At 38.2% G+C, this 27159-nt stretch overlaps 3 protein-coding genes and 1 long non-coding RNA gene across 11 annotated transcripts in view; all 4 read left to right on the plus strand.

Moving 5' to 3' along the window:
* Positions 1–6201, plus strand: part of cdkl5 (cyclin-dependent kinase-like 5) — a 30295-nt gene extending 24094 nt beyond the window's left edge. For all 3 annotated transcript variants that reach the window (XM_043252677.1, XM_043252679.1, XM_043252678.1), the window contains 2 exons: positions 419–634; positions 1455–6201. In XM_043252677.1, the coding sequence (XP_043108612.1) occupies positions 419–634; positions 1455–1832 (594 nt within the window). In that variant the 3' untranslated portion in view covers positions 1833–6201. The remainder of the gene's footprint in view (positions 1–418; positions 635–1454) is intronic.
* Positions 6202–6342: 141 nt separating this feature from the next.
* Positions 6343–10088, plus strand: rs1a (retinoschisin 1a). The gene is made up of 6 exons (XM_043252680.1): positions 6343–6749; positions 6958–6983; positions 7061–7181; positions 8648–8789; positions 9205–9400; positions 9481–10088. Exons 1-6 carry the CDS (start codon positions 6695–6697, stop codon positions 9631–9633), a joined length of 693 nt encoding a protein of 230 aa, XP_043108615.1. The 5' UTR covers positions 6343–6694; the 3' UTR covers positions 9634–10088.
* Positions 10089–10694: 606 nt separating this feature from the next.
* On the plus strand, positions 10695–11225 carry LOC122354467. Its single transcript, XR_006252112.1, has 2 exons — positions 10695–10866; positions 10950–11225. It is a non-coding gene; the product is annotated as an uncharacterized LOC122354467 (long non-coding RNA).
* A 3452-nt stretch (positions 11226–14677) lies between these two features.
* ppef1 (protein phosphatase, EF-hand calcium binding domain 1) lies at positions 14678–26813 on the plus strand. 6 transcript variants are annotated; one of them, XR_006252034.1, is made up of 19 exons: positions 14678–14911; positions 15196–15267; positions 15500–15630; positions 15857–15889; positions 17025–17152; positions 17276–17336; positions 19729–19898; positions 20543–20657; positions 21083–21129; positions 21300–21466; positions 21630–21666; positions 21928–22077; positions 23677–24048; positions 24672–24857; positions 25188–25330; positions 25414–25520; positions 25606–25798; positions 26431–26515; positions 26594–26614. XR_006252034.1 is itself a non-coding variant. In XM_043251334.1 (19 exons), the coding sequence occupies exons 3-19, from the start codon at positions 15576–15578 to the stop codon at positions 26791–26793; spliced, it is 2220 nt and encodes a 739-aa protein (XP_043107269.1). In that variant the 5' UTR covers positions 14678–14911; positions 15196–15267; positions 15500–15575. The 6 variants fall into 6 exon arrangements, 5 of the variants coding, with proteins under 5 accessions (XP_043107269.1, XP_043107273.1, XP_043107271.1 ...); XM_043251334.1 differs by having other exon boundaries at positions 25606–25769; positions 26594–26793; XM_043251338.1 differs by lacking the exon at positions 26431–26515 and having other exon boundaries at positions 25606–25769; positions 26594–26813.
* The last annotated feature ends 346 nt before the right edge of the window (positions 26814–27159 follow it).

The following is a 27159-nucleotide window of genomic DNA, read 5'->3' on the forward strand; positions in this document are numbered from 1 at the left end:
TTCTCATTTACCATTCTCCGAACATGGGAAAGAGTAGGAGAAGCTGTCCAAATGTTTTCACACCCAAACTCTCTGTCTTCTGTACACAAACTCTCACATTTTTTTGGTACAAAAGGTCAGAAACTGGGCACGTCCCGAAACGCTCGGCTCTTTATCTATCATCAATAATTCATCCTCTCCAGATACAGTTACAAAAGCTGGTCATTGGAATGTTTTTTTTTTTCTTTATTCTTAAAGGGTTTCCATTTTAACAAATGCATGCTGTGAATTGGTTAAAGGGCAATATTTCAGCACGTTTCCAGTCTGCTGGCCTAATGCACGTGATTATGGGTGAACTTTTGTTTGGAGAGGGGATTTATTGTACATAAGTCCCAGTATTCAGGTGGTTTCACTGGTTTCGTGCTTTGATTTGTGTCAGGTTCCTAGCGAGGCCCAGCAAGAACAGCTAGTGATACAAAGACCAGTCAAATCCTCGTCTCATCACAGCAGTCGACACCGTAACCGAGACCGTGACCGGGAACGAGACCTGGAAAGGGACAGGGAGCGTGACAGGGATCGAAACCGCGAGAGGGATCGCGATCGTGACAGGGATAACACTTGGCCACCAGAAAAGCAGACAGATGTGCAGCCTCAGGTAAAAAAAATAGCAAATAGCCTTCACATGAACTCATACTCCTACTCATTTCGAAGGTATATTATGTTCACACCAAGAACAGAACTGTGGTAAATATAACTACATGAGCATCCACCACATTTTTTTGTTTATGTCGTTGCCAATAGCCTTGTGGGTAGCACACTGACATATAGCACCAGTGCACTTTGGACGTCCCGAGTTCAAGTCCCACCCCTCTTTCTCTCCCACTTCAATCCCTACCTAAAATACTGTCCTATCCTATCTGTTTATTCTAGGCCCTTTCTGCAGTTTCTTTGTTGACCGCTTTAAATGCGGAGCCCTTTAAAGCAGGATGGATTCTGATTGGTCGTCAATGATGGAAATTGTTTTAAAAGTAGACTTCTCTGGACTAATTCTCAGAGGATAACTTTATAGTTATCGTATCAAAATATTTAGCACCTTTGCTGTGGGCCTTTATGCTCACCAAGGCTGCCTTTATTTAATCAAAAATACAATAAAAATACGGCATTATTGTGAAATATTTGTATAATTTTAAATAACTATTGAATCCTGTTATATATTCCTGTGACGCAAAGCCTAATTTGCAGCATTCATTACTCGTTCACATTCATTAAGTGTCACGTGATCCAGCAGAAATCACTGTAATATGCTGCTCAAAAAAAAAGTTGTGCCATCTAATATTTGTTGAAACCATAATTTTTATTTTATTAATGCACATTATTAATGTATCCATCAGCATCAATGAATCTTGGGTGAATAAAAAAAATGATTGCATGATTGCACACAGACATGCATTATTACTCTTGCTTGCGTGTTGCAGAACCAGCCTCTGAAGTCCCTGCGGAAGCTCCTACACCTCTCCTCTCCGGCTACGTCCAATCAGCCCCCTCCTCCCGATCGCTCGGCAGAACTGCGCTTCCAGCCTCTCCCTAACCCCCCTTCCAAAGGAAACCTGAACGAGGCCAGAGGGCTCCCGCCGGGCAGCGTCACCCCCAACACCAAGAGCCGCAAACCCCACAACTACCCTCTGCCAGGGCAGATCGAGTCCAGCTGGCACATTTCCGCACTGACTCGGGCCGAGGGCGCACCGTACCCAGACCAAATGGCAAACAAAGGTGGGCAGAACGGTATCGGCTTTACCAGAGCCGCCCGCGCGAGAATGCCGAACCTCAACGATCTGAAAGAAACGGCTCTTTAGAGGAGGAAGGCCCACTAGTGGCCACTAGTGTACTCGGTTTCTCCTTTTCCTTCCTGGCTACCTATGGAATGCTATTGTTCATACAGTGGTACACAATGCCACTTCTGGCCAGAAGGTGGCAATAGTTATGTCTCAGATTTGTTTTTTAAAGCATCCACATTTGATAGAATTTGTATTCTTGTTCATTACATCTGGGTTCAGTTTTCTGTTGAATATATCTTATTGACGATGATATGAATCTATGTATTTGTATATGGAAACTTAGGGATGGGGAACAACAACAACAACAACAACAACAACAACAAAATCTGTGGAATTGTAAGAGCTTTAGTTTATACACAAGAGAATGTATAAATATTTAATGTGTAATAATTCTATATTTCATGGAGATTATTTAATGAATAATTGGTGTGTTAATAGTTACGATGTACAGAGTGCATTTTATGGTTGTAACAAAAGTACTTATTGTTTCTGAATTATTTTCCTCTCTTGTTTTCTGATATGAATTCTCAGTGCAGACTAGGTCTATATTCCAAACTGTCTCATACTGCAGGTTATCGAATCATCGCTATTTAAAACATACAACGGCATATCAGCAGCTACTGATGCTTCCTAACCAGGTTCTGTGTTACTTTTCATGCGAGACCATTAAATCCACGTCCCATGATGGCTATTTGTCTCACTTTACCCGTAGCCCGCGTCTTGCAGTGTTTCTCCACTTCCCATGAGCTTGGCATTCAAAAGCTCACACATGGGATCAGATAGAGTTCGTTAGAGCCCAGATCCCCGAAGAGCTGGATTTCCTGTGAATAATGAATTTGAGCTGAGGGCCCCGGGGGCCTCACCGTGTCTCCCTCTGCGATCTAAACCCCACCAGCTGGTGAATGAGTGTGACTTTGCCTTTGGCACAAGCGACGGTTTACAAGGTTGTGCGAGTTAAGTCTGTATCTCCATCCCGACGTGAATCGGTTGCACGTGCGCATGATTCTTTTTACAAACTGAATAACCGGCGGGGTTTATTTTAATCAGTTTAACGGCATGTTTTTGAAGAGATAAAAGCATTGCCTCGGGACCTGGTAAAAGGGATTCAAAGACGTAATGCAGTTACTGATCTGTTAGCGGGGAGGTCAGGTGGGAGAAGGCCTCTGAAATGCGACGCATTTTCATTCAGGCTTTCGGTGTTTGCTTTAGATTTCGTTATATTATACCAATATGGATTGAAATGAGAAGGGTATAAAATATGCAAAATAGCTATATTACGAATTCCAGGCATTTGAATACCAATGCAAACAGAGCAATATATCATGACTTTGAGGTCAATTTATCATCCTTAGAGTCGCTTCGGAGCATTACATTTTTCTTCATTCACACTGATTATCACGACAGGCACTTTGCTTAACAACTGAAGTTTCTCACTAAACCCCCCCTCAAAGATAGTGACACAGCATTTTCATTATAGTGAAATGTCTCCTTGAATATTTTTCCAGAATTTCTTTTTTTTTTTTTTTTTTTAATTAGTATTGTTTTTCAATGGTGCACTTTAAACAGACATTTCACTGGTGTTTGTGTTGATATGGTGTTTGATTAAAACAGAACTTTGTATCTATTTAATCTTCTACCTTACCTACCTACAGTATATGAGCTCCGTCTTTCACAGGACTGGATTTGAAACCTTTGAATTTGATTTGAAACAGTATTTCTGACATTTACATCACGCCTTTTCTTTCTTTATTTTTTTTTTATCTGATCTCATTTCTGTCTTTGATTCTCATGTCTCAGTGCTATTTCAATATGTTATTCATAATGAAGTTAATTTCCAGTAACATCTATATTCCATACATCTTACTTTTAAACGTTTTCTTGGTTAAACTGCCATGCAATAACAAACTGTTGATTTTTGTCTTTTAGGAAGAGATAAGAGTTGACTGAAGTTTAAAAGTCTGTTTCTGGAACCTTTTTGTTTTTTTGTTGCATATTTTCAGGTTAATATTAGTGACATGAAACACAGTAATGAGGTCTGCCTGTTTGAAAGGCAGAGTATAATAATGTGATTCCATCACTCCTGGACTAACACCTTGTCCATAAACGCTCTGACATCCTTTAATCTGCAGTACATTGGCACAGCCTGTCTCTGTGGTGCCAGGTAATCCTCCCATCAGCCAGCTGTTAGGACTGCCAAGATAAATAGTTTGGCTGTCGCCAGCTGTGTTGAGGTCGTCTGTGAGTGGTAATCTATGACCAGCCTTGTTAACCTGCTACAAAACCTACATCTGCAGCATTTAGTACCTCTCTGATTCTGGTTTACTAAGCCCCATTCTTTTATCTTTAATGTTATGATTGAAATCACGGAATAATGCTAGCAAAACATCTGAGAGAGTTCTACCAGTTCCCTAAAATACAAACCTAACCCCCGAAGGGCTGCATCTACCAACATTTCGGTCACAAAAAAGCCTGAGAGTCGTGTAATATAGAGTGAATAGACCACACTGTTTTAAAGTTTGGGGTCAGTTTTTTTTTTTTGTTTGTTTTTGAAGAAACATAAATTAATGTGTTATTTAGCAAGGAAGCAAATGATATTTTCAGTGTTACAAAGGTTTTCTGTTTCAAATAAATTTGATGTAAGTATCCTGAAAAATAAACATTTTAAACATTGATCAAATAATGTTAATAATATGTTTCTTAATCACTACATCATTAAATTAGAAATATTTTCTAAAGGATATTGCAACAGTGAAGATTGAACTAATGACTGTTATAAATTTAACTTTATTATCACATGAACACTTTTTTTTTTTTTTTAACGTATAAATAAAACTGTTATATTACATGTCACAATATAACAGTTTTTACTCCAAACTTTTGAACAGTAAAATAGCTGAAGCTATTGTCTGTGTATATTCTCTTTTAAATTAATACAAGATGACGATGTTGTAGCCATTTGGATTTTTAAAAAACGACAAATTGTGTCCAAATTTACTTCTGTTCACCGTATATATATAGACTGAATGAGCTGCCTTAAATGTTCGTTGAAGGATATTCTGAAGGTGATTTAGAGTGCTTTTTGGTTCACTGCCATATTGAAGTATACCTGCAGGTACTGACAACTCATCTGTCATGGTTTAATAGCCATAGACAGCTTGTCTTATATTGGCTTGTAGCATCTATCATCCAAAGAGGATGCCTGTTAGCTTTCAAGTGTCGGAGCTGTTGAATGCAGGGATATATACATTCAGGTTCATCCCCAGAAGTGCACAGAATAGATGAAATATATTGGACATCTTTACTGATTCTTATTTGTTCATTTTCTATGTTGTGGCAATGACTAGAAGCTGTGTCCTCTTAGAATGTAATGTTTAACTCTCTTGTTTTTTTTTGTTCGGTTCACCATTGGACAAATGTTTATATATGCGTAAGAATGTAAGTCTTTAGCTCAAATAAAGCCCAGTGGTCAGCTGCATCTTTCATGGTTACCTACAACAGGTCTCTCTTTTCTACCTTAGACATTTCATAATGTTTATTCCACCTTTAAAAATGTATTGAAATTGCTGCCACTTTTCTGTTTAAAGCAGTTGACGTGCCAACTAAAGCCATTGTGAAGTCATACAAGGTCAAAGGTTTACAATCTATCAGGAACAAGGGTTTATTCTGCCAGATGAGCATCTGTCCTATGAATTCAGAGTCATATCTGTCATTCCCTTTTTATAGCGGGCTGACTTTTGAGTCTGGCATAGAATGTACTTAGACATGTTTTTGTTTTCGTTTATATGTTAAGACTGTTCCTATTAGATGTAGAACTGTTTGAATCCTGTTTGCTGAATTGAGAGTATGCTTCATCTCTAAATGTTGTCCTTAACCCTTATGCTTGTTCTCAAAAGTCCAACCGGTCAGGATGTGACTTCCATTTAGACAACAGCCGTCATTTTGGTTACATCTTTAAGTCCACACAGAATCTGCAAATTTCTTCACATCCCTCGACACTCTCATGTCCTTTTGTGACACATTTTGAATTACAATTAAGAGTCTGGTATTCTTTGTTTTATTTATAACGCATTTTCAAATTTATTTCTAAAGTGCAGATTCTGTCTGGGCCTTCATCTGTCCAATTAATTGAGTCTGTAAGCTGAAAGTTATTTGCTTTATAACTTTATTCACCAGTGCACAACATCCTATCTCAAACGTAATCGGCACCACTCACTCAGCACTTTGTCTATGTCTTTTGTGAAGACTGTTTGTCTGTGTGTTCTCTTTAGGGTGCAAGTGGAAAACGGCGCCCTAACGTTTAATTTAAGTCCAGGCATGTCTGACTCCAACAGCATTTATAATGTATATTCTGCTGTAATTAATAACAATTAAAACGATGTCTACCCAACTATGTTCCAGCATGCATCATTTCATAGCAAACACCTGCCAAAAAAAGAGATCGATAAAACCGCAAAGACCTGTATGTAACGAAGGGATCATATATCATAAGCCACATTAGCGGCAACTACAGAAGAAAAATGACAATGAAAAGAAAGAAACGGACAAAGAAATCTTCATCTAATGGCATATTGTATGTAGTGATTTGCATCAACAGATTGCTGGGGAAGTTGAATTGAGTTAATTGCATGCACTGAACCATTAACTGGGTCGCAGAAGGTGACCATCCGGCTTTATAATCTGGAATCATTTGGCAATTTCTCTCTTTTTTAACAGACAAGGGTCGGACTGGGATGTGAACAATTTCAAACTAGCTTTCAGCAGCAAAGGGAGGAGCTTTGAGATGAAGGGCATTAGATAAGGCCATTAGTGCGCTGTGGATTACAGTAATCCAGCCCCTTTAATATCAGTGCGGTGGTCCACCATTCGAAAAATAAACCATCATGGAGTACAGACTGCAGAACATGTTACTGTTAGCCATCCTGCTGGTGTCTGAAGGTATGTGTAATTTTACTAAAGTAGCAGAAATGAATGGTCAATTTTTTTTTATTTAATCAAATTACTTTTGGATTTAAGCAGATGTTATTCTTGATTAAAGATAAAGAATGATTGATAACTTTAAATAAAGATGACAGTGAATGTTAATTGCCAATAAAACACCTGTATTACAATTTCTTGCTCTTTTACTGCTCCGCATTTTGTCCAGGTTTCATTAGGCTGCAAGCGCAAGAGGTAATTAAGTGCATTTGATATTGATATCAGAGACGATTAAAAGTCAATTACTGATGACAGTGTTCATATGTGCTTAGGATGGAGAGGGCAACGACACATGGGCTGGGAAAACCTGCAAGTGTGACTGTGATTCCACTAACAAGTTGCTTTCCAAGGGTTCTTCATCAAGTAGAGGACAGGAGATGGACTGCATGCCAGGTAAGAACGAGAAAGGGACTGTAATAAATAACATCACATTACACTGTTTCTTTTCTAAATAGTAATAAGCACTAATCGTAACTTGAAGGTGAGGGTTTGTAGGTTTTCTCCAGTTTCAGACGAACTCCACTCTGCCACATGGAAGTATTTTGGCTCAAAATGTGTAAATATTTAATGACTCGGTTTTCTTCTGGATAGCGTTGTTTTTACTGGATTTATTGTGAATCAAATACCACGCAAATCCTCGTTTTGTCGAGGGAGCGCAGTTTGTGAATGGGGCTTTGCGCTAACTTTGACTCTTTGGGAACTGAGATGGATGGACGGTTCAGTTAGCGCTGGTCGGTCCCCATTCGAAACAGAAGGCAGGACACGTGTGAATGAGCTGGCTCCCGGACAAGCCCTCGCCTGCAGTGGTGCAGAAAGTCATTAATCATTTGGTTGCAGCTTCACCTGGGCCATGTGCGCCATCACCGCATCCCATTGGCACACCACCACAGGGCATACATGCTCCATTAACACAGAGCAGCTTGCCTTCTCAGTCCTCGGAGATTGACGTGTTAGATTTAAATGAAAGGGAGGAAAGTTGAGTGGAAAAAATAAAGACCGAGCAAGAATCAGGGAAGGACCGGATGCTTGTTCATAATCCCATTATGTTGAGAGTTCCCGAGATTACTAAGACTAGAATAGGATGTGCCAATCAAACCACTGACCATTAAAAGATATCGTTCATCCAAAAATTAAGATCATTCTAAATCAGTATGGCTTATCGTGCAAAGAGCTGCAGTTCTCATTGTATTTTATTTCAACGGAAGTTGAAATAAAAGCTGTTTGGTTAGCGTTATTCTTCAAAAGATTGTTTCTTTTTTTCCAACGAGGAAAGAAAGTCATGGTAGTTTGGAACTTTAATGGATTTAAATAGATTTTGCCGATTTTTCCCAAAAGAAAATTCATGACTTTGATTCAGAATGCATACGTTTTCTAGTTGGCATGTCAAGAACATCCTAAATCCTGGAAAAGAGGGACTGTTATGTAAAAACACTGATGTAGGACTGGAGCTTAAGTGTGGAACGTGACCATCTGTCAACCTACAGTCTTAATGGATGTTGATCTTTCACTATGGGGAACTAAAGCTTTTGGGATTGTGAAGTCACAAGCAGAAGAGTGGAAGCACGGAATTATAGAGCCGCCAGATTAATGCTTTGTCCGTTTCTCTTTAACACAACACGACAAAGAAATCTCTCTGACTGCGTGACTAATGTTTCATTAAGCCCCCCTGTCAGATATGTCAGAAATCTTGCAGGCTTTTGTTGAATAGGCTTGTTCATAGATTTGGTATTTGGAACTGCCTGTAGAAAGCCCTGTTTTAGCCAAACCGGCAGAGATGCGTATTCATAGTTTTACTTCACTATGCAAATGTTTTACTATGCAAAAATAAATATTAAACGCATTTTAAATTTACTGTCCAGAGTGTCCCTACCATAAGCCCCTGGGTTTTGAGGCAGGGTCTGTGACTTCAGACCAGATCAGCTGCTCTAATGAAGATCAGTACACAGGCTGGTTCTCCTCATGGGTTCCAAGCAAAGCAAGGCTCAATAACCAAGGATTTGGGTGAGTTCTCTGAAATGTTGCTAATTATGGCAGTCGTTGGAACAGAAGTCTTGAGCTTCAGTTAAAATAGTTCTTTAGCTTTTTTTTTTTTCTTCTAATATAGACATTGCCAATTTTTTTTTAACTCTGTGCATTTTTAAGTTTATGAGTTTAAGTTTATTGCAGTTTTCACATCTTAAATATATATATATATATATATATATATATATATATATATATATATATATATATATATATATATATATTCTTTATTTATATATAATATATATATAAATAACTTATGCATAATAACATCATTCTGATTATTCAGCAATAAGGACATATTTAATAGAGTGGAGTAATGGCTGCTCAGTATTTAGCTTTGCCACAATAAAATTTATTTTGCATTTCTAAATTATTCTCTCCTCTCCTATAGGTGTGCCTGGCTGTCTAAGTTCCAGGATACCAACCAGTGGCTTCAGATTGACCTCAAGGAGGTCAAAGTGGTTTCTGGTATCCTGACCCAGGGCCGCTGTGACTCTGATGAGTGGATTACTAAGTACACCGTGCAGTACCGCACCAATGAGAAACTCAACTGGATCTACTACAAGGACCAAACTGGAAACAACAGGGTAAATCGACAGACTGCCTATCCTGGAACAACACTGGCTTTATATGTTCTCAACGCTTATCCCACTTGTCTTTTCCTCAGGTGTTCTATGGAAACTCTGACCGCTCTTCCACGGTCCAGAACCTGCTGCGTCCACCTATCGTAGCGCGGTACATCCGTATCCTCCCCCTCGGCTGGCACACTCGTATCGCCATCCGCATGGAGCTGCTACTTTGCATGAATAAATGCACCTGATCTGGAAAGTGTCAGCAAAGCTATACCCAACTACTCCCGTTTTTTTGTGTTACAATACGCCAAAGTGAATATCACTGCCCAATCACTGCACTCGATTCATTTATTTTTATTCACTGGTATTTTTCAAGGAAGAAGACATTACCATGTGTTACAGTTTGTGTTACATATAAAGACCTTTTGCCACGTTAAGTTGTATTCATTATATGATGTTTGATGCTTTGGCACATCAGACATAAAGGTTTTGCTTATCTGGAGAGAGGTGGGAGATCTCATGGAGTGTTGTATTATTGTGTGTTCTGATGTGGTTTGTGATGGTGATGTAGTGTGTGTTATTCCCACGGTTTTGACCAAATCCCTTTTTGTATTTACTATGAGCCTACATCGTTTAATTGTGTTTGTGGCTTACCTGAGAAGCGATGCCTCTGAATAAAGGAAGTCTCTTGTTGTACCTTGTATACTTTGGTCGAATAGTCTCATTGTTAAGTTGGACCAAAAAAAAACTAATAAATATATTTTCATATGGTAAAGACCCTTAGTGTGTCAATGCACACAAACCGGATGATCCAATACATTATTAGAGGAAATCAAATTAATTTGCTAAAACTACATTTTTATTTAATTACAAAAAAAATGTAATCCGATTTCTACAAATTTCAGAAAATGCATCTGATATAGCTTTTAATGATTTACTTGTATAATAAGATTATTTAATCCTACTTAAGAGGTGATGTCAAAAAAGGAATGTTTGAACCCTGTTTGTATTTTTTTTTTATTTGTATTTTATAATTTAAACATGTCTCAGGGATATTTTGCCCTATTTCAGAAGGGGTCGTCTTACCCAAGGTTTTTTACTTTTGTTCCACTTAAAAAAAAAATTACAGTGCCCAGCAAACACAAAAACATGATATTATGTCAAGTTACCAAAAAGCTGAATGGGAGCTATCAACTGACACCAGATGAAATAAATCTGACAAATGCTGGTGTTCAGAAAGTATGCTCGTCCTGCGCATGCGCTTCGAGACAAATTAAGGAGGCATGCACCTGCTTGTTAGTCATTAGGGGATTGATTAGACATACGTTAAATTGCAGTTTCGCTTCAGCGACTGTTGTTTACACACTCCTCTGATAATCATGAAAGCTTCTAGCCTTAAAAGCAAGCGGTGCGCGTCATCCAGAAGTTCCATATCAAGAAGCAGAGGACACGCCGCGTTTATGTACACAGTCCGACAACAGGTGTGTTTTATTGAATCCGGAAATAACTAAAGAGAACGTACCTGAAACGATTACATACGGACACGACCGGCTTTCATTCTCAGGTCAATCAGACGGCAGCGAGACGCGTTCACGAGTCCAGGGCCGTAAGCAGATATTTGCTGCAGAGAGTGGGGTCGGAGGCCGGGCGTCTCTCGTGTTTCAGCCGCCACCGAGCCATCACGCGCAGGGAGGTCCTGGAGGCCTGGGATCAGCTGAGACGCCGCACGAATTCAGCCGCACTGGCAGGCGCTTGAGTCTTTTTAACAGACGCTTTTAATGGATCTGTTTTAATTGATTTGTAAATACTTAACTGTTGAAATAAAAGCTTTTTGTAAAAACGGTGTTCGTTTGTTTTAGTTCTGTGATGGGTTTGGATCGAAAAACTGGTGTTTTAAGTGTAGCACTTAAACTTGATAAATTCAAACCCCTCAGTTTACCGCTGATTGTTCGTGTTTGGCCAAACCTACTGTTCATTTGTGTGACCAAGAAGCCTCAAAATATACCCTTTGTTTTCTTTCTTTTTGCTTTTACTGTGGGGGGAAAAAATACAAATTAACTGACCAATTTCATAAAAACTAAACCCTATGTTCTGTTTCATTTTGGCTACTCTTTACACAACTTTGTCTATAAATAGCAGAACTTGGCTTTGGCATACAATCCTGCTACTGATATCCATTTTCTCAGGATTAATTGAAGATCCAATGATCAGCATTTATCTGAAATGATCTGCTTTTCTAACATAGTTCAAAAGCTATAGAGTCACAAGAGTTACTATTTTCTTATTTTTTTTTCCAGAATAACATGCTATTATTTAGCAAGGATGGTTGAAACCGAGTCTACGAGGGCAGGCATACCCATTTACTGGTATGTAAAACATACTCAAATTAGACTTAACAGTACAGATTAAAAGAGTACGGAAAACCCTCATTTAAGCAAAAGTACACGCCTGCTAGTAAAAAACAAGAGAAGTGCAGGCCGTGAGACAAACTGGAGTAACACCGTTTCAACATCCCACTAACATTAAGTAACTTTGCAACTACTTGTCAACCAGCAGTCATTATAGAGTATTAGTAGACTGTAACATCTTCAAAACACTATTTTGATGGGTCCACACGATAAACTTTGCAAGTGTGTCAATTCATTACTACCTTTTAAAACTTACCGTATCAGTCTACTTAATAGACTAGTTACAAAGTAAGTTACATCTTTAGATTGTCTAAAGTGGATCAAATAAATAAAAACAGTGTAACCTAATGCCGAGTTCAGCCTGCACGATTTTCAAAGTTTCAAAGATCTTTTCACACTGCATGACTATCTGGGGTAGCATTCAGGCGCTGCTGTGCTCACTCTGCATGATAGATCGGCGACAGGGGGTTTCACACTGCACGACTTCACACAGAGAAGAGGCATGGAAACAACGCGAGGTCACACTGGGATTATTATGAAAATGGTATCCCCAAGAACCTTGCCATATAAATTGCATGTGCGCTCATTTTCCGCGAAAAGAAAAAGAAAAGATTATGGAGGAGGAAATTTTTAAGGACACAAGGAGCAAGGCTCTTTTCTGCAACTCCTCCCCCAACTTCCCGTTGCCTTGGATGCTGCTCTCACATTGGCTGCAGGTAATGTTATTTTCAATCAGAACATATTTCACACTACACGATTATGGAATCGCCGACAGGTCCAGATATTTAGCATGCCGAATATCTCACGGCCGTCTGTGACTCATCTGCGATTGTCTCAGATCATCCTCTTGTCATTTGCGTGAACGGGCACGGATTTGCCTGTGATTTCAGAAATTTGTCTCCGATTTCTCAAAACCTGTCGGCGAGTCAAAATCTGGCCTAAAATCTTGCATTCTGAAGTGGGCATAAGATGAGCAGTCACTCCTGAACAGCTGAATAACCTCCATGAAGACAACAGTTTGCAAAAGGTGTGGAAAACACCTGCAAAAAATTACAGAGCACTGAAGCCAGCAGCAGTTAGGAAGAAAACTGGTCAAATAAAACACCAACTCTTCAGCTGAGCAATTATTTTTATTTGAGAGGGAAATAAACATCTTTCTGAATCATTTGTGCAAACAAGGAAAAACTAAAAAACAATTGAATTATAAAGATCACCCATGACCATTTCATTGAGCACCCCTTCCACGATCATCTCCCTGTCCACTCCCTTGTTCCTGACCACTCCCCTGTCCTCCTCCCTGACCTGGACCACTCCCCTGACCAGATGAGTCGCTGTATGCATGACCACAGGTGGTTGGGCAGCATTTCTGTCTGGCAGGACACTGGCCATCATGGAAACAGACAGTAAACTGGTGCAGTATTACAGTATAGTCTGCAAAGCAGTATATGTTTTCAACCTAGCAGAGAAGTGTATGACAGCAGCTGATAGCTTGATTGATACGCAATCTGTCCAGTCAACTTTCAACAGTTCAGCTCATCTACCTCACCATAGCGCCATTTTAGAGAGCATCTACTGATACTCTGTTCTCATTCATACCATTGTGGTGAGGTCAACACAGAACAATGCTATTTGTGTCCAGTGGATACTCTACAAAATGCTGTTAAGGTGACAAAATATGAGACAAATTATTGAATAGTTACTTTTATTTTCTATGTGCACAGAGAATATATATTTTTTACAATTAGTAACAAAAAAAAATCTCAATATGTTTTTACAGCTTCTTTCTCAGGAGCTCTGTCAAAAACAGGTCGATTTAGCCTGTCTAATTACTATTAATGAGCGTCTCTTCTGATAGCCTGTTTTTTATTTGAGTGTCGCATGAGCAGGCCAATCAAATGTAATGACATCTCAATTATGTTTGCGCTATAGCTGGATGAAAATGCAGATTCGGCTACATAAGGAGCTTAAAATATCATTAATTTATGCTTAATGTTGGGTGCCAGAATCAACGTAATAATGCCCCAAAAAATCTGCCTCTGCCAGACAAAAAACAGCTGTGGTCCTGAGACCTTGTTTTATATCAGTAACCTGCTCTGTGTTCTCTGTGTGTGTGTTGTCAGTTTTCTCTTCGCTGTGTGATGTATGAACATGTGTAGTGAGGGGCATTGTTCATTGGTTATGGCAACAGTAACTAAGGAGGGTGGGCCTTTGCGAACGGTCAATTGTTTATTCTATTTACTAACAAACAAAGCTCATTAGTCGACCATTAAAAATCAGCTCTAAAGATCTGTATTGTCATAATTTGATTGTAATGCCCGGAAAAGTATGCAATTAAATAACAACAAAATTGTCCATCTGCCATCGGTGGATCAAAAAGCACAAGAATCCTTTTTGTATGCAACGAAAATAAACAACTTTCAACAGTTCAGCTCATCTACCTCACCATAGCGCCATTTTAGAGAGCATCTACTGATACTCTGTTCTCATTCATACCGTTGTGGTGAGGTTAACACAGAACAATGCTATTTGTGTCCAGTGGATACTCTACAAAATGCTGTTAAGGTGACAAAGATGAGACAAATTATTGAATATTTACTTTTATTTTCTTTGTGCACAGAGAATATGCACGTTGACTCGCTTTATAAAGTTCTGACTGAATGACTGCCGATGGATGGACTATTTTGAACATGCATTAAGCTTTTGCCTTGACAATGGTATTTACTCAGTCAATGGTCAGTTTTAATCGTATATCTTATAAACGGGTTTGGAACGACATGCGGTAAGTGATTGACAAAATGTTTTTATTAGGGGGTGGAGTAACCCTTTAAGGGTTAATAAGCGAGTCAGCGAGTGAATCTTTTACTGAACGGATCCAAACGATTCGAGTCACTGGGATGAATCAAAACCTCCTCACTAGACTCACACGAGTCAGTGAGACGTGCTCTCTCAAATCGTCAGACTGGCGTCTAATGCCGGCTATCCTTGTCTGACACCTGTGGTGTTTAGCTGTGACATCCCTCCACGTTTGGAAATGAATGATTTTTCATCATTTACTTCTTATCCGATCCTAATTTCTCAACGTATGTGCATGTCGTGCTGGATGATGGACAACGGAAAGGTAACTTATGCATTTCGTTTCCAATACGCTGTTCAGTTTGAGTTCCGCGCCTAATTACACGATTGTTTATTCCGCGTGTTTGTTCAGCATTTTTTGCTGGTAAAGTCCATGCTAATCATATTTTAGTGCCTTTTCATGTTGCTTGCAAATAATAAGCATCTCCCCAGAAGTTGGGGCAACATATGGAGTATTGTTGTTGTTGTTGTTGTTGTGTTTGCAACGCTATGAACATGACAGCCTGTCCCTAAACAGTCTACATCTCTCTCCCTGTGTCCCCATCTCAGAGATTGATCAGTGTTAAAAGGGCCTTTTGAAATGCTCTTTAGGGCACAGATTAAAGTCCAGCATGATTTGCAGTGAGTATCTTGTTGCTTTATTCTACAGAGACGCGCTATTGTGATGCTGGGTTAATTCCGAGCAGTATTGCTTTTTTCTAATGTCATTTCACTTTATTATGAATATCAAACAGCACTGGAATAGTAGATCTAATAGCCACGAAGATGCAACTCCCCAGAATTTGTGTTCAAATGTATTTTTATAAAGTGGTTGTGGTTTAAGCTGTTTAATTCTGTGTTATTTCTTGCAAAGACATTTCTGGATACTGAACGAAGAAGAGAACCTTAAGAATTTTGGTTATTCATGACTAGAAGCACGAAGTACCATCATGGGATGTGGCACATCCATTGCCGTTGAGAACCAAACGCGACCCTCAGAAACGGGTAAATATCGGTTCTTTTATCCCTAATGCTTTAATGTGATTTCCAGTATCGTTTAACCTCTTTTTCCTCTCCCCTTTGCAACAACCAAGAAGTTTGCATTAGTTATTTGTTGAAAAATATGCCAATGCTTGCGTTGCATTTAGTCCCCAGCCCTGTCTTTTTTTTTTCCCCCACCCCCAAGGTATTACTTAAATTATTCAATTTAATTGAATCACCTCTCACACAGATGGCTCCATCAAGCAGCCCAGCCCAGCTCTGAGTAAGGCACTTTCTTCAGCATCTGTCATCACTGTCTGTGTCTCATCCGTGGCTATAGAGAAGTACTAGTTGGCATGAAAGCACCAGTGTAGATTTGTTTACATACTTTTGAAACTACCACATTTTTATTAAGGTAAACCTATGAGTGTGTTTTTTCTCTGTGCATTTAGAATAAACGAAATGGATGAGCAGTTCTCCCATCCTTCCCGAACACGGCTTATAATTTCTCTATGGATGTGTACTCTTGAGCAAAGCCTTGTCTCTAATGTCTGTGTTCTTTCTCCTTAACTGCTCCTAGCACTTCTTTAATTAGCACCTGTGATATTGACCTCCTGAGACGAGGTGTATTTTTAGCACTCTTTGCAATCAAGTGTTCTGGAAAAGATGCAAGTGTTCCTGTACCAAGAGCTGTATGCGAATTAAAGCACGATGTTAACATGGTAACCTGATCTGATGAGACAAATGAGAATCAACTATAGCGTGTTGTGGTACACAGTTTCTAATCTTTCGTGTTTAATTTTTTTATATTAAAGTCTACATTTGCCATTTCTCAGTTGTCCCCAGAAATAATTTGTTAAACAAATACAGTTTAACCATGAGTAGCAACCTCCTTTTATACCAATGCACACCAATGTCCAATGTTTGCACACTCTCCGAGGATGGAGTAGGTCATGCCGGGTCTCGTTTAATGAATGCTGCCTATTTAGATAATGACTGTGTCTGAAATCGCATACTGAGTAGGTCCTTCTTTAGACTAAGTAAATAAATTGCGTCAGCTAAAAAGGTGTGTAGTATGAATGAAATGTGGATGTGCTAAAGTCACTATCAGCTGCTTCACTTCACATTGACAAATTGTGGTCACATGAGGTAGTTTTGCATTGTGTGAATTAAAGAAATTAGGCATCTGGGTGTGTGACTAGACACACACAAGTATGCGATTTCGGTTGCAAACATATTACTGCTTTTTGCACACAAAGCAGGGAAGTATTCATATTTGGTGCATTGAAAAACCTCATTGCCTTGCATTTCTCTTCCCAAATAGTTTTTGTCTCAAAACTGTGGTCACAGAAATATTGCTTCAAGGATTCTGATCACACCAGCCACTTGCGCTCTTTGTGTGTTCTTAACATATTTAGCCATGAAAGCTGCCGTACTGATCCAACGTTGGTACAGACGCTACGTTGCTCGCCTGGAGATGAGAAGACGCTATACGTGGAACATCTTTCAGTCCATTGAGTATGCAGGGGAACAGGACCAGCTACAGGTATAAAAGACGCTTGCCTATTAGTATTAAAACTAATATCTTACCCTGCTCTTAAAAATTGTATTAAAAGTCATATTAAAATAAATGTTGAAAATCTAAATATACAATTATTATTTTATATAGCTTTCCAGTTTCTTCAGTTTTATGTTGGACAACTTCACACAGATGAATGGCAACGGACCAGGTAATGACTGTGTTCAATTAAAAGATGCAAAAGCTTCTTTAAAGAAAGTGTGTAATTGAGGTACACAAATAATTGACCAATTAAATCTGCTGTTGTTTAAGCTGTGGTGGTTTGTTATACTGTAGTAGTTTCATACAGCAAAATTTAATGTTCTTTAGTGATTGTTTTTTTTCATTATCATCTGAATTAGGCTGTCCCTGAGCACACCTTTGGAAATCCCCTAGCTCATGTGATTTTTGCATCAAACGATCTCCCTCCGGAGTGTTGCACACCTATCCTTTTAGCGATTCCAAAAAAAAGCTATATGGGGAGACAGTTGCTTAGCAACCTTGGGAGATCCCATTTTGAGTGGTGATAATGCGGAGAGCCAGAATTGCAGCAACCAGCCTCCACAGGCAGCTGTCCAAAGTGCAGAATTACAGAAGACAATTAGTCCCATCTTTAGTCAAGCAGAACAGCGGAAACTCAAATGAGATCACCAAGAACACAGTAGAAAAATCTAGAGAGAGATTCTGAAGAACCAAAACATTAGTGAAAACTGCATATTCAGTTGTTTTACCCAAAAGTGTATGTTCCTTTCACTATTTTATATTCTTCACATGGAGCGTATGTCATGACGCTACACTGGCTTTCCTCTGGGAAAATTGTTTCATTGGTTCCTGCTGAGTGCACATGACAGGTCTTGTCAGGTAATCATGCTCTAGGGATTGGGTGGTTTCAGGTTTTTGCTTCTGTGGCTTTGAAATCTTTGCCTGATGGCAATTAGGTATGTGATTTTATTATGGTAAAGTGTCTTCGTATTTATTGTTTAAAGGTCTGCAGTCACAACTATAGTTGAGCTTAATTGAGTGCCATGGGTTCTGAGCACTAAGGCTTATATGTTGATGTTATGTTATATTATATTATATAAATATTATATTGTAGATTTTTCTCTCATGGCCACCAAGGATAAAATATATGTGGTCGTAAATGCTGAAATAAAAGATTCATATTAGAAATCAAAAATTATTAGAATTAAAGTAGTTATTAATATTTGATTTACCATTAATATGTTCATATATGTGACCCTAAACCACAAAACCAGTCTTAAGCAGCATGGGTATATTTGTAGCAATAACCAACAATAACCACCAAATTGTAAGCATCAGAATTCTATATTTTTCTTTTATGCCAAAGATCATTAGGATATTAAGTAAAGTTCATTTCATGGTCATATTTTAAAAAATTTCTGTCGTAAATATATCACAACTTAATTTTTGATTATTAATATTCATTACTCATTTTTTTTATTGTTTATTTGGACACCTTTTGAAGGAGATTTTCTCAACATTTAATTCTTTTTGCTCCCTCAGATTTTAAAATTTTAAATAGCTGTATGTCAGTTGTATGAAAGCAGGAACCTTTTTTCAGGATTTAAATTTAATGCATTCTTGATAAAAGTATTACTTTCTTTAGAAAAAATACACTTATGGAACAACCTTTTGAAAACTAGCACATCTGCAGATTTTTACTCCAAATCACAAGAAAGGCTTGAATATAGCCTGGTTTTCAGTCAGACAGTAAAGCTCTTTTTGTTGAAGCTTAGTAATGATTATCTTATCACTAGCCATTTAAAGAAGCAGGGAGTGATGACCAGTAGATATTGGCTAAATGAAATTATTTTGCATTTGCTCTCTCAATACAAACATCTGTTCCTGAAATTGAAGTCTCTCTGCATAAATTTACGTAAAACGCTGCAAATTTACATTTTTAAGAATGACACAATGGGTCAGCACTCCTCAAATCCCTGTGCAGGGCCAGACGCTATGCAAATTGAAGTATGCTACATTGTGTCATGGCACTGTGTGCTGGGTATTTTCACGGGCAATCAAAATAGGCCTTTCATAATAGATTCAATGTTGAGAATTAATCATTTACTTAATAACTTAAAACTGAAACCGATATGCCATGTATTCATGTTCCTGTACGCTCGTCTTGCCACATGCCCAGCGTTGCCTAACAATAACACAAACCTTTTGATGTTTCAGAGTGTTTTCTGATTCACATTTACATTTATTTGTTTTATTCTTTTTTTATTAGGGTGCTGTTTTTGCGGATTATAATAATAAATTATTATAACAAGATGATGGAAAAAAAACGGTTAATATTTTTAATGGGTGTTTATGACCGTTTATTTCTTTTCATGATTTTTAAAATAAATTTCAACTTTTCCACTTCATTTTAAAATGTTGATTGGGGCTTGGATGGCTCAATTGTAATTCCAGAGATAATACAATGTCCCGTTATGCATGCGCCACAAAACTGGTTACACTGATTCACACCAAGATAATCAAGTTGCTTTTAATGATTCTTCTTTCATTCTTCTGACACCGTCCATGTTCTCTTCCCCCAGACTTGATATCTCACCTCCTGGACTCTGTGGTTGACCCGTTAACTGAGGAGGTCAGGCAGCTGAAGTACGAGCAGATTGTCGTGCCGGAATCGTACAGCGGTCCTCGTCTCTCCTTCCCGCTGAGCGTGACTGATACCAATGCCCTACTCGGTGCCTTTAAAGAGGAGCAGGTACAACACTATAAAACTTTCACTAATAGTCTGAACAATTATGAGCCTTCTGGCAAAAACCAAGATCATCTTCTACATTATTTATATCTGTCTAGCAGACTTTAAACCGTCTTCAAATTGTGTTTCACTACCGTTGCAAAGTTTGGGGATGGTCAGGGTTTTTAAATGAGCAGCATTTACACAGTAAATATAAAAATATTGTATATTTTGTGACAATTTAAAGTCTATTTTAATACATTTAAAAAATAATTTTTTTCCTGCATGAAAAAGTTTTAGCAGTCTCTAGTGTCATTCTTAGATACTGATAATGTTTTTGAAACATTTCTTTTTAGTATCATTGTTATATGATTGAATCTGTAATACATTTTTATTTTTTTTACATTATAAATGTCTATACTATTGCTTTTGATAAATATAATGCACTCTTGAACAGTAGCACAGATTTATAAACATACATTTCTAAAATTATAAACATTTCTAAAATAGTTTATTTAAAAATATTTTATATATTATACACACACACACATTGCACATACATCTATTATGTAAACAATAACTATCTATTCTTTTATTCAATTGCTATTTAATTTAGAAACAGCAAACATAAAAATGCAGTGACCTATAAGTGCGTGACTCATTTTCAGACTCTTCACGGAAAATATGTGCTGCAGCTACTATATGAAACGAAGAAATTCTTGAAACAGATGCCAAACGTCATATACCTGTCGACGTCCTATGCCAAAGAGATAACTATATGTGGTGAGACTCCTATATTTTATGAAAAAAATAAATAAAAATAATCCACCTCAGATTTGATGCAAGTTGCAAACGTGCATTTGAGATATGTTAAATATTTTTGATAGCTTGTATGGAAAATTAGTGACGCGGTATGAATGAATGAGTGCTTATTTATTTTGCACTTCATAAAGCACTTCAATGTACCTCAATGGGCTCCTCGCAGCCAACCTGCACCATTTCATACTCGACAGCGCTCCTGATTCAATTAGTACAGAAAAGCACGCTCGAATAACTGAATTCCCATCTTCAAATACTCTAAAAGAGATTGCGTTATATCATCTTAAAGTGTTGATATTTAGCATATTTTCAGCACAGATTCCGACATTTGATTTTTATTCCCTGAAATGATAAACGGCTTCCATGTGCCGCCCTTCTCTTTCTCGCAGGCGACCTGCATGGTAGACTGGATGACTTACTGCTTATATTTTACAAGGTAAATGCAGATTGATTGTTTAGATGTAGAATATCATTTCGAGTAATTACATTTTAGCATATTGGTGCCAGGGTAATGTACCTAAGCAAATGCAGAGAATGAGTTCATTAAAGCCACTTGGGCATCACTTGTGAGTTATTACGCTCAAAATGTATTGCCTTATTACCCAGAACGGTCTGCCCTCTGCGGAGAACCCCTACATATTCAATGGAGACTTTGTGGATCGAGGAAAGAAATCTACGGAGATCATTATCATTCTGTTCGCCTTTCTACTGCTGTACCCCGACCACATGCATCTGAACAGAGGCAACCATGAGGACCACATCATGAACCTCAGGTAACGCCCTACATCACCCAATCAGAGTTAACATGAAGGCATGACTTTAAACGAAACTATAAAAATCTTCCATGCTCTCTGCATCCTAGTAGTAAAATTGTGGTACACCCCAAGTAAAGTGCCCTGATATTTTTGCCCTGATAAGTTTTTGATGTTCTTGCAGATATGGATTCACAAAAGAAGTCATGCAGAAGTATAAGGTACATTTTTATGTGCTTTTTTTGTTTATTAATGTTTTGTTTATAGGTAAGTTACATTTAGAGGTGCTGACGTTTTATCCAATTTGCCTAAAAACATTGATTTTAAAAAATAAATAAATAAAACTGCTAAAACTCAAAATGATCTGAAATTAATAATCAGCTTGAGGGTCAATAGAGGTTTACTGTCAAATATTAGATGTCACCGCCATCTATTGGGCATGTAAAGAAATGCACATTGACTTCTACTGTGTTTCTTAATAGACTCATGGCAGGGAAATCCTGCAGCTTCTTCAGGATGTGTTCAGCCTGCTCCCTCTTGCAACCGTCATCGATAACAAAGTGCTAATTGTTCACGGTGGCATATCAGACAAAACTGATCTGGACTTTCTAAGCACTGCTGAAAGACATAAAGTAAGTGTTTCCTTTAACTTTCGGAAGGAAAGTTTCACGTAATAAAATCATTTCAGTTTTAAATCTACATGCAGTTGTGAGTAGCGCTGTCAAACGATTCATTCTGATTAATCCCATCTAAACTAAAAAGTTTTTGTTTTTCGTGTATATTGATCATGTCTAAATATACTAACAGACAGATTTGGGAAAAACAAAAAATCCCAAATCCAGTATTCCAGTAATCCACAAAATTAGAATATTTCATGTGACCAAAAAAAAAAGGATCTTAAACACATGTTGGCCTTCTGAAAAGTGTCTTAATGTACTGTATTATGTCCTCAGCACTTTGATGGGGCTCCTTTGGCACTAATTACAGCATCAAGGTGGCGTGGCATGGAGGCCATCAACCTTTGAGTTGAGGTGTTAGGTGTTTAACTTACTTTGATATTGGCCTTCAGCTTGTCTGCATTTTGGTTTCTCTGTCCCCTCATCTTCCTCTTGACAATACCCCATAGATTTTCAATGGGGTTTAAGTCAGACGAGTGTGGTGGCCAAACAAGTAGAGTTATTCCATGGCTATTAAACCAGGTACTGGTAGTTTTGGCTTTGTGGGCAGGTGCCAAATCCTGCTAGAAAATTAAATCATCTCCAAAAAGCTTGTCGGCTGTGGGAAGCGTGAAGTGCTCTAAAATTTCCAGGTAGACAGCTGCGTTGACTGTGGACTTGATAAAAGACGATGGACCCACACCAGCATTGATGGTCAGCAGTCTGTCCACAAGGCTCTAATTCATCTCAAAGGTGTTCTATCAGGTTGAGGTCAGGACTCTGTGCAGGCCAGTCAAGTTAATCCGCACCATCCACATCCACACCAGTGCACTTTGCTTCGCGTTTGGAGATGTATGGCTTGGATGCAGCTGCTCGGCTATGGAAACACGTTCCATGAAGCTCTCTACACACTGTTCTTGAGTTAATCTGAAGGTCACATGAAGTTTGGAAGTCTGTAATGATGCAGAAAGATGGCGACCTCTCCGCATTCGCAGATCCTGCTCCATCAGTTTACGTGTTTCTGTCATTCCCAAACGCTTCCACTTTCTTTTAATACAGCTGATAGTTGACTGAAATATTTAGGAGCGATGAAATTTCACGACTGAATTTGTTGCACACCTTATCACAGTTTTGCTGGCATCTTATCACAGTTCCACGCTGTAATTCATTAAGGTCCTGAGAGTGACCCATTCTTTCAGAAATGTTTGTAAAAATGTTTGTCCGCATGCCTAGGGGCTTGGTTTTATACACCTGTGGCCATGGAAGTGATTGGAACACCTGATTCCCATTATTTGAATGGGTGAGCGAATACTTTTGGCAATATAGTGTATATACTTGCATTATATTACATTACTTGAATTATAATAAACATAATAAATATGCACAGACACACAAAGTGTATAAACAAAAACTTTTATTTTGGATGCGATTAATCATTTGACAGCACTAGATGTGAGGCATCAAGTAGGTCTTTTATTTATGAAAGCTTATTTTTGAAAAAAAAAAAAAAAGTTTGTTTAGGTAAGTAGCAATGTAATAACCCCAATCATGTGAAAAGTATCGCTCACATTGCAGGTGAAGTCTGCTCTCAGGTTTCCCAAACGCAGCATTGATCATCTCAGCGTCCGGGCCTGCAGTCGCAGCAGCAGCAGACACAGTGGAAGATCCAGACTGGACAGCCCTTGCTCCTCAGGCCGCACCAGTCGTGCTTCCCGCAGGAGGAAGAAGCACATCACTAAACAGGGGAGCTACTCCTCATCTTCATCATCTTCATCCTCCTCATCGTCCGTGTGCTCCCCCCGGGTCTCGTCACAGAACACTCCACGTCGACCTCCACCTTCCCCTAGTCTGCCGAGCCCCGCCGATGTGCTCCAAGTGCCCTTCCTGGACTCCTTCGTCTCCCTAGAGCCCCCCGAGCCACCCAGAGAAGAACTGGAATGGCAGCAAGTGAGTTGAAACTATTCCCAGTATGTGTGACAAATAACATCTATCTTGGATGTGGAACAGTTCTGCCTGGAAATCCATTTAGCTTAAACCTCCACAACACAATATGACTCACTTTATTGCAGGAGATGTGAGAATTTTGCACCAACTTACTGAACTTCAATAAAAAGGTGTTTATGAATTAAAAATGAGCACAGAACTCTGGGTTTAGAAATTATAAAATGACAACCACACATTTCTATGATACTTTAGGATACGTCAATTAAATGTATTATATTTATTATAGTTATATATACATTTGTTTTTTTTCTGTTATCTATTTTGATGGAATTTACTTCAACGTTTTATATGTATTTTATTTCAAATAACGATACATTTTTAAACAAAGTACGTTTCTGGCCTGAAGCTTTTTGTTATATTTATACGTTTTCCACCTTTGACTTCCTTTTAGTTAATTTTTTTTTCTAAAATAATATTAGCACTGATCTCAAAACTTTATGAAATAATTTTGTACTTCCTAAACATTAAAAAAAGATAAACAAATGATTCTAATAATGAAAGAAAAGTATAAGAAGATGCTCGTCAGTTATGTGTTATTTCATTTTGTTATAATTTGTCTGTCACAGATTGTTGATATCCTGTGGAGTGACCCTAAAAATCAAAATGGCTGCAGTCCGAACTCTTTTCGCGGTGGAGGCTGTTACTTTGGCCCTGACGTGACGCAGGCACTGCTGCAGAAACACGGCCTCTGTCTGCTCATCAGATCACATGAATGTAAACAGGAGGGCTATGAGCTCTGCCACAACGGACAGGTGAACACAGGAATTTTGATAAAAAAAAAAACAGCATATGCTGGTTAGGTATGATTTGAAGCTGGGATGCTGGTTTAAGATAGTACTTCACTGGTTTATGCTGGTCCTTTGCTGGTTTAAGCTTGTATTCAGCTGGTCATGTGCTGGTTTCCGACCAGCATAAACCAGCTCAAACCAACATCCCACCTTCAAAACTTACCTAACCAGCAATTTTTATTTTCAAAAGGGCATTCAGTCAAATTTCAGCTTTTCTCAGTTTTGATTTTAAGGGAGCTGTAAACATATCTTAAGCACAGCACTAGTTCAGAAATTGTTCTCTTTTTATTTAAGGTTATCACTATTTTCTCTGCATCTAACTACTATGAAGAGGGCAGCAACCGCGGGGCGTACATCAAACTGGGGCCTGAATTGGTCCCACGCTTCTTCCAGTATCAAGTTAGTCGAAGCACCAGAAAACTCACACTCCATCAAAGGTAAATTTGTCATGTTATATATATATATGTATGTATGTATATGTATATATGTATCCATATTAATTAGTTTTTGTGTGTCCCAGGGTTCGTGTAGCAGAAGGTTCAGCACTCAGGGCTCTGAAAGAGAAGCTGTATGCTCACCGCTCTGAGCTAATGGCTGCCTTTCAACAGTATGACATGGACAACACAGGTTATATTGTACTATGTTATGTTATATTATGCACTTGTGGGTAATTGAAGGTTGAAATAAAATGGTTCTTCTTCATTTCTTGAAGGTTGGATATCCACTAGCGAGTGGGCACAGGTGGTGGAGTCCGTGCTGCGACTGGATCTGCCATGGAGAACCCTGCGCCCACGCCTGGCCCGTCTTAATGCAGATGGCAATGTAGAGTATGAATCCTGCTTTGAGGACATCAGCCCTGGAGAGCCCATCCCTCCGGTCACTATCTTAATCTATGTTTATACTATGTAAGGATGGGCAGTATGACCATAATCATAAATTATTTTTCATTAATCATCACTTTATGATAATTTCCAGGGTTTCTCCTAGGTTATTGGTTTTAGGGGTGTGGGGATAATAAAAAAGCATGCCTAATTAAAAAAATCATGAAACTTAAACAATTCAATATAAACTTATTAAATGTTTAGGGCATGTCTAATTATTTGAAAGCATAGAAACAAGTTTTATTTATTCTTACAACAGCCCTATGATTTTTTTTTTTACAGAAATTCTGTTATACAATCTAAGGCATAAAACAATTATTTATCTTTTAACAATTTTTTTAAAATAAACTGGATTTAATATTACAATTAAAAGGACTCAAAATATTGTATGATTTATTAAAATTATATTTTTAAAGGATCATTACATACAGTAGTAATGTAGGCCTCAGTGACTTCAACGTAAGTCAAACTTGAGGGGCAGGGAAATACTGATTTCAACAGGGAATTTTCGTAAATTCATGAGGTAATGTTAAAAAAAAATTATCAAATTTTAATCACATATGCATGTTATACCGCCCAGCTTTAACAGACAGTTTTATTTTTATTTTGAAAATGTAATGCCTCACAATTAACTTTTTGAAATCAACTGTTTTTAGGTAACACCAAACTTGGCTGAAACACTTTATAGATATAGAACTGACCTAGAGATAATATTTAACATCATCGATAAGGATCACTCAGGTTAGTGTCTGATTGTTCAGTGGGATTAATGCTGGTTATTAAATGGTGATCATAACCCACCTCTTTACCTTTACATAGGTCAGATCTCTATTGAGGAGTTTCGTCAGACTTGGAAGCTCTTCAGTTCCCATTTGGGGGTTGCAGTGAATGACCAGACGATAGACGACATGGCTCGAAGCATAGATTTTAACAAGGATGGCAGCATTGATTTTAATGAGTTCCTTGAGGCCTTCAGGGTGGTGCATAAACTGGATGTCAAAGAGCAGCAACAGGGTTAATTCGGGATGAGCAGATTACAGATGAGGCAGATTTACAAATAATTTTTGGCACGTCATCTTTCTTTTTTTAAAACTTGCGTACCACAGGAGTTTTTCATTTTTCAGGATTCACATTTTTCACAAAGGTAAGAGATTTGAATCTTCCTGTCCTCTGATAATAAATTAATGAGAAAAATGTTCAAATGGACTGACAAATACACAGTTTGAATATATTTCTATTGTGTTAGACTGTAATTTACAAGTTAAGTATAATTGTTCAGCAGTACTTAACCCTGTAATTGTGACTCAATTTTGAGTCATTATTCATTTTTGTTGTATATATTTCTCTGATATTAACTACTCTGTTTTCATCAAGTGTTTAAGTTG

This window comes from Puntigrus tetrazona, chromosome 11 (assembly GCF_018831695.1).
Source record: "Puntigrus tetrazona isolate hp1 chromosome 11, ASM1883169v1, whole genome shotgun sequence".
Classification (NCBI taxonomy): Eukaryota; Metazoa; Chordata; class Actinopteri; order Cypriniformes; family Cyprinidae; genus Puntigrus; species Puntigrus tetrazona.

Excerpts from the sequence above, each read along its gene's own strand:
- ppef1 (XM_043251334.1), top strand. The coding sequence starts at position 15,576 with ATGGGATGTGGCACATCCATTGCCGTTGAGAACCAAACGCGACCCTCA. Across the intron at positions 21,130-21,299 it reads TACTGCTTATATTTTACAAG|AACGGTCTGCCCTCTGCGGA; the intron begins GTAAATGCAGAT and ends CTTATTACCCAG. Across the intron at positions 22,078-23,676 it reads GCACTGCTGAAAGACATAAA|GTGAAGTCTGCTCTCAGGTT; the intron begins GTAAGTGTTTCC and ends CTCACATTGCAG.
- rs1a (XM_043252680.1), top strand. The coding sequence starts at position 6,695 with ATGGAGTACAGACTGCAGAACATGTTACTGTTAGCCATCCTGCTGGTG. Across the intron at positions 6,750-6,957 it reads CATCCTGCTGGTGTCTGAAG|GTTTCATTAGGCTGCAAGCG; the intron begins GTATGTGTAATT and ends CATTTTGTCCAG. Across the intron at positions 7,182-8,647 it reads GGAGATGGACTGCATGCCAG|AGTGTCCCTACCATAAGCCC; the intron begins GTAAGAACGAGA and ends TTTACTGTCCAG.